The sequence below is a fragment of the Cupressus sempervirens genome, chromosome 11 (genome assembly GCF_028749045.1).
Source record: "Cupressus sempervirens isolate cs-2001-9-10 chromosome 11, ASM2874904v1, whole genome shotgun sequence".
Classification (NCBI taxonomy): domain Eukaryota; kingdom Viridiplantae; phylum Streptophyta; class Pinopsida; order Cupressales; family Cupressaceae; genus Cupressus; species Cupressus sempervirens.
The window spans coordinates 501,640,082-501,653,846 of record NC_143128.1 but is presented as its reverse complement, the minus strand read 5'-3'; the positions used below and the strand labels follow the sequence as shown (position 1 = coordinate 501,653,846).

The window sequence follows — 13,765 nt, the reverse complement described above, 5'->3', positions numbered from 1 at the left end:
ATTTATGTAGACATCTATAAATGATTTACCATTTTGACAATTCATTTTGTCATGCCACCTCTAGCATGATTCTTCTATTTATATTAATTAAATAGTTTTAATTGTTTGATTAATTTGTAATATTTCATTTAATTTTAACTAAATAATTTTATTATTTGATTAATTCATCTCACTAACCTTTATAATTAAATAAATTTTAAAATTATTTCATTAGCAAACACATCCTTCTTAAAGGTAAATAAGTTCAAATAACTCATATTACTTTCCTACCCCTAATAAATAATATTAACATTCTATTTATTTTCTCTATATATTTACACCTCGTTATAGGTCTCACTACCTCTTAAATTTTTTCAACCATTAGTCTGTCAATCTCTCCACTCTCAAGTATGATTATATAAATCTACTCAGCTCTTATATATCTTTATTCTTTGATGATGATGGATTTATTGTATTGTTTTCAATTTCTCTTATGTTCCTCTTCTGTTAGATCTATACCTATCAAACAATTAATTCTCTTGAAATTTGAGAAAACAATTCAAAACTAAAAAGATAATATATATCACCTTGATTATTATCGTTATAATAATTTTTTTAAAACTCTTGAGGCTTCATGTATGCCTTGTATTTGGTGTTGATCTCATAATATTGATTTAACTTATTGAATGAAATATCACATATAAAGTCAGATTCTACATGAAATGTCCTTCAAATTATTTTAGAGACAAATGGTGTCATCTTGCAATGAATCAATATCCACAATAATTTTAATTCATTTTATGTCATTTATGTCCCTTCAATCCTACAACTTCATCAAGTAATGAACATCACAAGATACAAATACTTTCTTCCATTTTTTGTTTCAAAACTTACACATTTATTTCTTTCAAAATATCTCACAGATATGTTCTCTATCCTCTTTACATCCAACAATTTTTATTGTTTTTTTGGGTCTAATCTACCATGCACATGCCAATAAATTTTTTAGAACAAATCTCAAATTTCTAAGAGACTTATATGCCTATATTTAACCATGCTTAAATACAATAAGATTTTTTCAATCCTAATGTATGGCCTCAATTAAAGATGTACATTAATTTCCTATACTCTTGACATCCTTTTTTTTAATTTGATCTACCACGTGCACATAAGCCAATAAATACCAATGGACTTAGACCTATATTTAACAATGCTAAAGTATACTATAAGATTTGTAAATCCAAACATAGGACTTCAAATGAAGAAATACATAATCCTAATGACTTTTCAACCCATAAATCCTTCTCATATTCTTTTCATGTAATATAGACCTTGTCACTTCAACAATCATTTTATATTTCCACTAAATAATATTATTTTAATGTGGTGTGTAAGTTGTTGTAAGATATCAAGGTATCTTTCTCATTCACCTTAATTGCACTATTTGTTAAGATTTCTTTTAGGTGAGATCTCTCCACGATCAAGCTTCACACTCTAAAATAAATGACCACATTCCCCTTTGACTAGTTCTCCCTTTTTGACTAATTTTGTGAATTAAATAACAAATTTGTGCTTCAACTAAAAATAAAAATTTATGTTTTATGAAATAGTTTTAAATACTATTAAGAAATAAAGACTTCTCTAATTTGGTCTTTCTACAAGGCCACAAATGTTTGATTGTATCAATAATAACTATTTAAAAGTTGTTAGAAATTCCCATCAAGAAATATAATACACCACCATTTTTAACTTCTAGCTTTATTTCATTTTTTAGCAAGCTTTATCTCATTCTCTTAATATGCAATAATTTTAACACTTTATTGATCAAGTGACCAAACAAACTATGTTACTTTGTGATCCCTCCTCTAGATAAGAATTTGTGGTCCTACAAGGGAGGTTCTAAATCTAAATCTAAATCTTTAAGCTCCCTTGTTGAGGATTGATGTTCGTTGTTGTGGGAATTTTTCGGTTGTTCCCTTTCTTTTTTTGGTGATTCACACTATTTTTTTTGGGCCTTATATTGTCATATTCTTAGATTTGTTGTACAAGGTTTTAGGTCCTTTCAAAACCTGTTTTTACCTAATCAAAACTATGTTACTTTCCTATACATTTTTTAAATTTACTCACAATGGAAGATCTTCCTAATAATAATAAAGGAGGCTCTAATTAATTTATTTGCTAAGATTTTTATCAAAGCATTTGTAAGTTCTATTTTTAAATATGTTCACATTTTCTCTATAAATCTTCTCAAAAAGCTATATTCCCCTCAATCATTTATGATCTAAGACCATTAAGTACTGAATTATCTTGAATTATTTTTACCACATCTTTGTTGATGTGAATAGATATGTGTAGATGTAATGTCCATTTTCTAACAAATTCTACTACTACAATCAATTCTTTTATTGGGGCTTTAATATAATATCATTTGTACTGACTATATGGGGTCTCGAGTCTCCTTAAAACCTAATTTTTCTTTTTAATCAAAAACACATTCTACTACTACATTGTCCATTAGCTACACTTGACTCTTTTGTTCTCAAAAAATAAGCCTACACTCAATAATATGTTAAGACCATCAAGTAATAAAATACTTTGAATGTATTTTGCCTCCCATTGTTAGTGTAAATAGCTAGTATGTCCTTTCCAACAATTTCCACTACTTATTATCTCAAAAATTCACTTAACTTCATAGCTAATTTATTCACTTACAAATATAAAACTCCATTATAAGATACATGTCTAAATAACCTAAATCAAGAAATAAAACATTTTTTTTCTATATTAAAGGTGAAAAAATATTCCTCACGTGTATTCTTTTATTTTGAGTCTACAATCTATTTAAGCTTCTCTTGACTCATTTGTTCTCAACGGACAAAAAACCCTATGCTCAATAACTTATGCTCAAGATAGTCAAGTAGTAAAGTAGTTTAACTACATTTTACCTCCTAATTGTTGGTTTGAATAGCTACAAATAAAACTCTACTACAAGATAGATAGTATTACAACTTGATTGATCATTAGTTGTGCATGTGACATGTAAAAAGATTGTGGAGCTTACATGCGATACACTTTAATATTATATATGTGAGTTTGCTTGGTTCTACAATCCTTATTAGACTTTCTATATTGTTTTTTCAAGTATTTAATTGAATATGTCTTATACTTGTGTAGCCATTGACCTCTCTACTCTTCCATCTATAAATTAGAAATGGATCCACATTTTTCTTTCTTAAGGACTATTGAATTGGTTGTTTCCTTCTACTTCCTTCTCTAATTGTTTTCTTTTCAATTAAATCCCTTTTTATTTTTTTTAACTTCTATTTTAGCTACTCTCATTAGATAATGATAATCACATTGGTTGATCTAATTTCATCTATATAAAGTACTTAATTTTCTTAACTATGTTTGCTACATAATTCTATTTCCTTGGAAAATATATTAGTATCACGTCACAAATTCTTTCTTTGATACTTTTCCAAATTCCTTGATCTTTACTGGTTTCTCTAAAAGGTTGCTTAGCTAATTCACTATATTTTGAGTAAAATAAAATATAATTGCAATTATACAATCCTTCATTACCAATTTGACTTACTTTGTGCTATGGTAAGTGTCGAGACTCCAATGTTCCATGCTTCCTTTTTAAAAACGTTCTCACATGTATAACACTCTAAAAATGTTCCTAAAAATTTAATTCATTTTATTATTTCTTCTTTATCCTTCATTGCACTATTATAAAACATTCCACTAAACACTAAGTTTTTCATAATCATCTTGTTTATCTCTTTTTCTAATGAGATCAACCACAATGTTCCCATTAAATGAAGAACATATTCAAGGAACTATTGAGGTTAAATTTCTCCTTGTCATTTTTGAACTCTTCAAGATTTTATGTGTAGTTGAAATCTCATTATGATGATAACTTCTACAAAATCACAACATAACATGCAACACTTTGTAATTAAATTTTAACTTTAAAATTCTCATTTTATTCTATCTTTTTTAATTATTATTTTTAAATTAATATTACTTACACTTTAATTCATTGTTGATAAAGGCCTAAGAAGAAGTGGAGACAAGGAAAAGAAGAGGATGAGCATTTACTGAGGCAATTCAAGGAGATTGGGGGCAAAATCAAGAAAATTGTTCAGGATAGTGACAATGGAATCCATGCCTCCATTTATAAGCTCATGATTGGCAAAAGCAAGATGGACTTTGAGGGCATTGAGCTTAATGTGGATTTGAGCAGCAAGGAAATTGACCAACATGGGGAGGTTGTTGATGATCCAGGAAAAAGGACAAGGAGCAAAGAAAATAGGAAAATGATGACCTTGGCACTAAAGTACACTGAAGGGGATCCTAAGGTACCATAGATTCAGGTAGTTAAGGCTCTTAAGGATCTAATTTAGTTTCATAGTCTCTCTCTCATCATGGCAGTTTTTGGTTTCTTGGGCCTGATTTTAGTCATTGGTTTTTGATGGTATGCTAGACATTATGAAGGTTCATATGTTTTCCAACATAGTTCTTCTTTTGGGCTTCATTGTTATAATCATGTAATGTGCTACTTATTGGATTTCCAGTCCTTGTAAAACATGTTTTTACCTTAATCCAAGAAAACACTTAAATTCATTAATTACTTATATTCTCATTTTATCTTACTCCCCAAAAATATCCTGTTTGAAAATATCCTCCACTTGAGCTTCATTTTCTCAACAAATTATACAATTAACTTTAAAACTTGTTATGTAGTGTGAATTATCACAAAAAAAATGGCTGATAACATTATAGTTTGTAATGGAAACAAAACTAGTCTAGAGGGAGACGGGTCCAATCAAAAGAATATCATGTTGAATAATGGAGGTTTAATAGATCTTGGAAGGATTGTATTTTGTTAACACTGTTATGTAGTGTGAATTATCACAAAAAAAATGATTGATAACATTATAGTTTGTAATGGAAACAAAACTAGTCTAGAGGGAGACCGGTCCAATCAAAAGAATATCATGTTGAATAATGGAGGTTTAATAGATCTTGGACAGATTGTATTTTGTTAACATTGTTATATTTTTTAGTAGCTTATATCACATTAAAACTTTTGATAACTTTTGATAATGAATTATGGAATTCCATTTATTTTATTAATAGATAATATATCTCAAATTAAAATTCTGATGCATTTGCATTTGAGATATGTCAAATTGGAATCGTGATGATGGATCAAGAGTGTCATTATTATTTTGTATTAGTTGATCATATGTATCAGATTGGAATTCTGATGGTATGTCATGGAATATAATCCCAAAAAGTGATAAAGCAGAATGTCTACATTTTCATTACCAAATGATATAATAGCAAATTAGAATTCTGATGGTAGTTGGGTGATGATATTAGAAAGCTTATTGAAAAAATCCTCCAAATAGTCCAGTTCGTAAATAATATTAAAGCTGTGAACCATGAATGTTGATACGCAGATTATCATACAAGAACTCTTGCAACTGCATAGAAATAAATGCATTTAGAAAGTATACAAAGTCAATCAGAGAGAAGCGTGATCTGACCTGGCCCATTTCTTCTTCGTAATCACTGAGAACAAAATTGATATCGGCTTCGGCACCACGAAATTTAATGGCCGCTCTATCGTAAGCTCTGCCGTGCAACATAGTTTACTGTATTACTATTAAACTTCAATTCTTACTACTTTGGTCCATATTAAGCATGGACCATATTCGGTAACTTAATAAAGCAGCGTCAGTTATGGATTTACTCATCAAGAAACAAATAGTGGAGCCTAAACAGCCAAATTGGGCTGTAAAATTATACCTGGCAGCTGCATGAGCGGTGTCAAAGCCACCTGCACTTCAAAACAGATACTCCAGCTTAGTAAACCTCAGAGATAAAAGATAAAAGTATCCCTCATTATGAAATCCTTGCATATTGGCAAATCTAAGTTTATATTTCACATAATAACAAGATATATCATATGTTTGTTTGAAATTATTTTGAATTAGATTATGCTAACAGTTTTCTTCAGTCAATATGATTTAACATATAAACAATATTTTTCAATATTTTCAATCACATTATACGATCAACCATCAGAATAAATAAACAAAAGAAAAAAATTGATGAAAAAAATTACATAAACATTTTTCTTTGTCAATATAATATGACTATATGAAAAAAACAATTCATCAACGCTTTGAATGGCATCCAGTTGGAATAAATTAACAACAAAAGAAGAGACAAGTTGATGACAAAAACAAATTATGTTAATATTTTGCTTCATCAATATGGCATACTATGCCAAAATTTTGAATGACATTCCATCAGAATGAGTAAACAAGATAGATTGATTCGATGGAAAAAAAAAATCTCTGAAGATTTCATCAATATTAAAAGTGAATAACTTTTCTTTGTCAATGCTATGATCACACTCCATCATCACTCATTAGAATAGATAAACAAAAGAAGATAATTTGATGGAGACAAAAGCCTGAAAATTTCCCTATCCTCGCTCAAAAGAAGATAATTTGATGGAGACAAAAGCCTAAAAAATTCCCTCTATCAGTATGATACACTATTTAAACAGTTTTCTTCACCAATGTTTTGAATCACAGTCCAGATTAATCATCAGCATAAATATAGAAAAGAAGAGAGATTGTTGAAGCAAAAAGAATGAATATTTTTCTTGGCCATTGTAATAGACTATGTGAAGGTTTTTGCTTGACCAATGTTAGAAATCCCACTTTTCAGTAAATCATCAAAATAAAAGTTAAAAAACAAAAGAAGGAAAAGAATTATGAAGGAAAAAGACACTGGGCATTTGCCTTTGTCGCTGTGATAGACTATGTGAACACTTTTATTCATCACTATTTCAGATCAAACTTTCAAGATCTCAAACTTCAAGATCAAACATCAGAAAAAACAAACAAAAGAAGAGAGTTTGATGAAGGGAAAAAAAAATATGCACATGTTTCTATCAGCGTGATAGACTATTTGACATAGTTTTCTTCAATAGTGTTTCCAATCAATCATCATAACAAACAAACAAATGATAGGATATTTGTCACAGTTTTCTTCATTAATATTTCCAATCAATCATCATAACAAACAAACAAATGATAGAATGTTTGTCACAGTTTTCTTCATTAATATTTCCAATCAATCATCAGAATAAACAAACAAAAGAAGAGAATTTGATGAAGAAAAAGGACTTTGTGATCATCCTCTCCCTCTGTATTTTTTTCCAATATTTCGAATCACTTTCCACGGCTTTTCCTCAGAAAACCGAAAATGTGGTTAAAAATAAAAGCTTAAGTTCCAGAAATCTTCAAATAAGAACTAAAAATTACACATCTTGAAGCCAATCATTTCACTAGAATTTTCACATATTGAAGCCAATGCATTATGAATTACTTCCCTAAAAAGTTCACATCTTGCAGCCAATACATTGACACCATTTCACTGCAAACACAACGAACAGTTTCAAAGCCCGGCAGTACAAATAACCAAATAGGGGAAGCTCGTACCTAGATAGATTTGCTTTCTGCAGTCCCTGCAATTGTACAAAGAGAACATCAATCTGGAGCTCAGCCCGAAAAAGGCACAAAAAACCCAAAAAGGCTGGGTCTTGCTGTTAGTTGTTACCATATATGAGACTCCCACCGGCCGGTACGTCGGTAATAGGTCACCCCGCGGTACTCCGAGCTCTTCGACCTCGGCCCTCGCCTGCTTTTCTTCACGGCACGGCCACCCGTACTTTGCTCACCCGACGCTTCAACTTCCACTGGTAGAAGCTGCCGAGTCACATACACCGGGCGGTGTTGCTTTTCCTCATTACTCAACAACTTCCTATCCTCGCTCGAACTGCTCACAGCCACCTTGTGCCTCAGAGAAAAGCCAAAGATCTTGTGACCAGACGAAATATCCCCCTCGCCTTCACCAGTCTCCGGTTTAGTACCAGTTATGGACGAGTCGGAGGTTCCACTCTCGTCCCCCTCAATTTCAATTAGGGCTCTTTTACAGCTCTCAATCCTATTGCTTCTCACTTCCTCCTGCTCCGCGCCCGAACAATCCACCACCTGACCCGTCATCTCGGGCCCTAAAGGCGCTGCACTCTTTGATCTGCTTTGGCAAGCCCTAAAAGTCCAACCTTTGGGGTTTCTCCGGCCTCCTCAAACCCTAGAAGTCCAATCTTGAGGACGCTCCTTGTCAAAGATCTGCGGATCATCTAGAAAAAGCGCACAATTTCTTTCAGAAAATGTAATCCATTGCAGAATTTCTCCACGCCAAATGAAAATCCGGAAGCTTGAGCTCCTTCAAACGCTTATGTCTCCATAATCACGATAAACCAACCTTCAAAGCTATCCTCGGAAAGCTTGAGAAGATGACCTTTTCCTGAGCTTAGAAGCAAAGTATGGATTTGCTTCTCTTCATCTTTTGCGATCTTTCATCCGGTCTTTTCACAGTCCGCCATTGAAGGGGAGAGAAGAGCCTGGGTAGAAGAAGACAACTGTAAAGCAAGGACGCCCGACAACGGCATTATTGCGAGGCGCAGTACAAAATAGGCATACGGAAAACATTCAGAAATGGGCTTTATTTTAGTCGTTTTAGCTAAACGAGATTCAAACACCGCCAAAAAAAATGCGGTGATTTTTGTAAATTTGGGAAAACGTGACCAAAATATCGGGCTGCCTGATGCAGACGTTCGATGAATTAGTAGTGTACGTAATTATATACACAAACAGGTATAGCGAACTCATCATGCCTCTTCAGAGATGTGATGTTTTTGCAGATTACATATTTCAATGTTTCTCCCTTGTCTATGCCAAAAAAATAAAATTAGAAAGCTCTTGGCGTTTGGAAATGATCATAAATAGAATTAAAATTTTAATGGTTCTTTCAAGGTAAGGGATATACAGTATTTCTATTCTACAATATTGTCAATTGTTATTATTATTATTAGTTCTTGACATGCTAGTATACTATTGCAATCATTAGATGTCATAGGATGCAATAGTAACTTTTAAATAGCCAATCAGAGTCATGAATTTTTACAACATATGTCTACAAATTATAGTTTTAATTTTTTCATCTATTAAATGATTTAAACAAAATAATTTTTCTTTTTTTTGATTGGCTTAGAGCAAGCCATAATAGTAGGGAGTAAAATTAATTTTCTTCATAAAAAATTAAAAATTAAGATATTTTGTACACTCTATTTTTAATAATATCATCTTTTCTAAAAATATTTTTTAACCATATTTAATGCATTAATTATAACTTATGTCATCTTTCATACAAATCTTCTTTTAACATAGAAAATCATTTTTAGAACTATTTTAAACATAAAGATCAAATAGTAATTATATCAATGACATGACATTTTGACTATTTTCTTTATATAAGAAATAAAACTTAAATCTTAATATTTTTAGTTCGTGCCAAGGAATATTCATGCATTCATGTCAATCCCAAAATATGATATTAACACTAACCAATCAAATTCAAGAATTTAAGAGATTATATGAGATTTCAAATGTTTATATCTTTTTTTAATTTTTCAGTATTTTATAAATCATATTTTTCATCTATTCTATTGGTCTGTACTATTTTTTTCAACAAAAAATACAAATATTTTCTAACATTCATATCAATATTAATTATCACAATCTATTAAATATTTTTAATTTCTTATTTTAAATATATTTATTATTAATTGTACATTGATGTTTATTTTTTACTATTTGATATAACTTGTTCTAATGCATAAGTTAAAATTATGCTTATATCTATGTGTGTGTGTATGTGTGTTGTGTGTGTCTTTTTAACATAATTTCAATATGTTATATCTTTGTATTTTAAATTTCTAATTTTTTTAAAACTTTGTTTTTTTTAAAAAAAGTGGTTAAGTTATTACTATTATTTTACTTTTATAAAAATAAATTAAATAATATTATTTTTTAATTATATTTTATAATAGTGTTTGTAATATGTATAATTGATAAGTGTTACAATTTTTAAATTATAGTATTTTTTATTATTAATATTTTTTATTTAAACAATTTATCATTTAGTTTAAACACATTTAAAACTTAAATATATATTTTAATATTAAATTAATAATTATATTTTATATCAAAAAAATACTAAAGAAATAACCACAAAATAAAAATAATTCAATTTTAAAAGATATTTAAATTATTATTAGGTTTTTATAAACTATGTATTAAAAATTAAATAGTAATATTTTATTTCTTATTTATTACATCATATTTATTCATCAACATCAAATTTATATGTATTACATCTATTTATTATTTATAAATGTACATATTAAATTATATAGATATTATTTCATAATTAAAAATTACTTAATTTTATTAAAAATTTGAAAATACAAAACATTAAATAGTAAACCTTCTTTAATTGTGTAAAATTAAACAATTAGTTTTACTTATTAAATATTTTTATATTTCAATACATTTCATTTTTTCTTATAGAAATGTGAGTTTTAATATAAAAATTAAATTCTTAATTTTATTAATTAAAATATAATATATTTTAATTCTTTATTATAACCATGATTTTATTTTGACTATTTGTTTTATTAAGAAAATTAATTATATTTAATTCTCTCTCACACACACAACTTATGTTGGTATCACTCTATCTTACTATTTTCTCTCTTCCTCTTCCTCCTCTATATTATCTATCTTTTTTCCCTCTGCATATATGTTTATGTTGTTATTGTTGTATATTATTATTTATCTCTATCTATATCTTTATCCTAATTTTTGTCCAATGCTAATGATTAAAAATAGTGTGAGTTCCATTTGATAATCAAGATGAGAATAATACATAGTTGGGGGAGTTATTCCAACTACTTATGGTTTTCTAGTAGCATGCATAGTATGCTTAAACATATAATGTGATATTCCAAATGCTTCATCACTTCTTCAAGTTCTACTATTCAAATATTGGTATGGATATCTTTCCTCATTGCACATAATTTAAGTTGTCAACTTAGAAGGTGCAAATTTGTCTTTAAAGCATATGTATTGATCATAGTATGATATTAAGTACTTAGTGCCATATTGGGAACTTTGGCCTCTTATTCTTGGGCTTAAATGCCCAAAGATAAAATAATATAGCACAAGAACTTAACAACAAAATATGAGTCATCCTATCATATCACAAGTGCATTTCTAGGACGAGAATTTAACAACAAAATATGAGCAATCCTATCAGATCACAAGTGCATTTCTAGGCAAACATTAATGCATTCATAGTGTTAATTTAGATTCTCACTCATCTACACCTCTACAACCAGTATGCATTAGGCAGGAACTATGACGCATTGCGTCTCTTGTTCAATATAGTTTTATTTTTTTTTAATATTTTATATTATTATGTTCAATTTTCTATTTTACTTTTTCAATTATTGATTGTGAACCAGAATATTTATATAAATATTTAATCACAATAATTTAATATAAATATATTAGATTTTATTTTATTCATAATTATTTATTGATTAAAGGTTATTTAAGAACATTATAATAACTTTAGGAATTAAACTTTTACATTCTAAAAAACCAAAGAAATTACGATAAAAATTTAGCAATTTTTTACATTTGAAATTATATTTGTAAATTTTAAACAATATAAAGACCAACAATTCAAATATTTTGTTATGAATATTTTTCTCTATTCTTCCATTATTTTCTTTTAACTTATTTATCTTTTATATTTCTTATATTATAAGGTGAATTTGGTGCTAATATACCAGGGCACCATCTTATCTGAAGCTAGATTTTCTATCTAATGCAAATAAGCTATTTTTACACTGTTCAAACCATAGCAAGTCACTCACATCAAGATTCAGCATAGACCATCTCATGCAATTATCAATGTTTGAATGGAAACATTGCTACTTCTATTTTGTTTAAACTAAAAATTCAAATGGCAGGAACTATGATGCTTGCGTCACTTGTTATTAAAAGATGTTTTTGGAATTAACTTGTGTGTTTTTTTTTTTTTGACAATTTGGATTACACTTAATAATATATCATCGTGGAAAGAGGCAGTGTATACTTTGAAAAGTTAAGTTATGCTCAATACTCTAGCATTATGAAGAGGAAGAGTGTACTTTGAAATGTCATACTCTATGATTCATAAGACAAATAGTGTGAGCATAAAAAGGAAGAATGTAATCTAAAATATTGAATTAAATTATAATCTATGGTCGTGAAGAGAAAAAGTGTAACCTAAATGCCAAATTGCTATCAATAAGTTCTCTTATAGAAAATAAAGAATTTAATTTGAAATTTTAGATTGCATTGTGTAATCTATCATCAGAACGAGGTAGAGAGTAATAGATATTGGACTACACTCAATAATCTTGCTTCAAGAAGAGGAAGAGTGTATTCTAAAAGATTGGATTAAACACTAAGTAACCCTCCATTGGAAAGAGGAAGAGTATAATGCAAAACATTGATATCAAATATTACACAATCAATTCTTGTAGCATTCTTGTAAATACAAGATGGATTACGGACAACTTATGTCAATTTTTTTATTATTATTATATATAATATTTATAAATTTCAAAATCTAATTAAAGTGTGTTGAAATTATATTCTATTTCAATTGGCTATTTTGGGTTGTTAATTAAGAAAATATATTGATAACTATTCATTCTTTATAATTATAGATCTAATCTCTCATATTTAAAATTTTGAATTTAAATATTGGATCACGCTCTCACAAATTTTTATTTTTGTCATGATTCGACACAAGATGCACATTTCATTCTATTAATATTATATACTCATGTATTAAAAAGCATTCAATTGTATCCATTTTATTAACCTCAACTCACTCAACTTCCCAATGATGCATTTAAGAAGTTTTTGTTAAAAGAACACTTCAATGGGCACATTAAGAGGAACAATATTTACCTCTAGATTGTCATCTAGGGTGTTTACATGCATATTTATCTTTAACATGACCTTACAAACTAGTCTCTCTTAATGGTTGACCTAAGAATCCTTTTTCCTTATCCACAAATAAATTATCAAGGTACATATAAATACCACTAATCATTGACTACTACAAATAATCAAGACATAGAGTGAAATTAAAATATTAACACCGATAGAAATATGTTTTATAGAAAATTTGAGATAGTGAATAATGTAGATTAATAATTTGAAATCTAAACTAGGTTTCTATTTACATCGCATTTAGACAGTGGCCCCATAGAGGAGGCTTGGGCTCTATTTTTTGAGGAGTGGAAGGTCCCATTATACTTTTTGAGGGGACTTAAGGTTTATTTAGAATCTTTTCCTAGAAAGTAGGAGCTCCTACTTCTTAGCCCTCTCAATTTGAGTGGGTGAAGATGGGGTGGGGCTAGAAATAGCCCTACTAGCTTAGGAGAAAGTTGTGTCAATGTCAAAAATTAATATGTTTGTTATTTTCCCACCAAAACAAAATGAATTGAGTCATAAATTATGATGCCATAAATTCAAAATCTTAAGTTGATCTTCGATATACAATTCATGGTACCACTAGCTTCCTTCAATTCAGGAGCTAAAAGTTTTAGCTCAAACATATTATAAAATTCATGGAATTTTTCACCTTTAAAAACCCCTAAAAAATCCCAATGCTTAACCCCTCTATTTCTTAGGAAGCCCCCCTCCATGGGACCCCTACATTAGTTTCCTAATTACAAATATAATCATGTATCAGATATTGATAAATGTTCAAAGATTCTTTGATATTA

The 13,765-nt window shown here is 29.0% G+C and overlaps 1 protein-coding gene across 4 annotated transcripts in view; it reads right to left on the bottom strand.

Annotated features, from left to right (window-relative positions):
* LOC149530562 (floral homeotic protein APETALA 2-like) overlaps positions 1 to 8,562 on the bottom strand; it is an 87,177-nt gene extending 78,615 nt beyond the window's left edge. For all 4 annotated transcript variants that reach the window (XR_016358433.1, XR_016358432.1, XM_089808598.1 and 1 more), the window contains exons 1-4: positions 7,627 to 8,562; positions 7,509 to 7,534; positions 5,800 to 5,830; positions 5,538 to 5,625 (exon numbers count right to left, since the gene is read on the bottom strand). Coding sequence is in view for 2 of the 4 variants with exons in the window: in XM_089808598.1 (XP_089664724.1) it covers positions 5,538 to 5,625; positions 5,800 to 5,830; positions 7,509 to 7,534; positions 7,627 to 8,072 (591 nt within the window). In the remaining 2 variants the exon portion in view is untranslated. The remainder of the gene's footprint in view (positions 1 to 5,537; positions 5,626 to 5,799; positions 5,831 to 7,508; positions 7,535 to 7,626) is intronic.
* Positions 8,563 to 13,765: the final 5,203 nt, after the last annotated feature.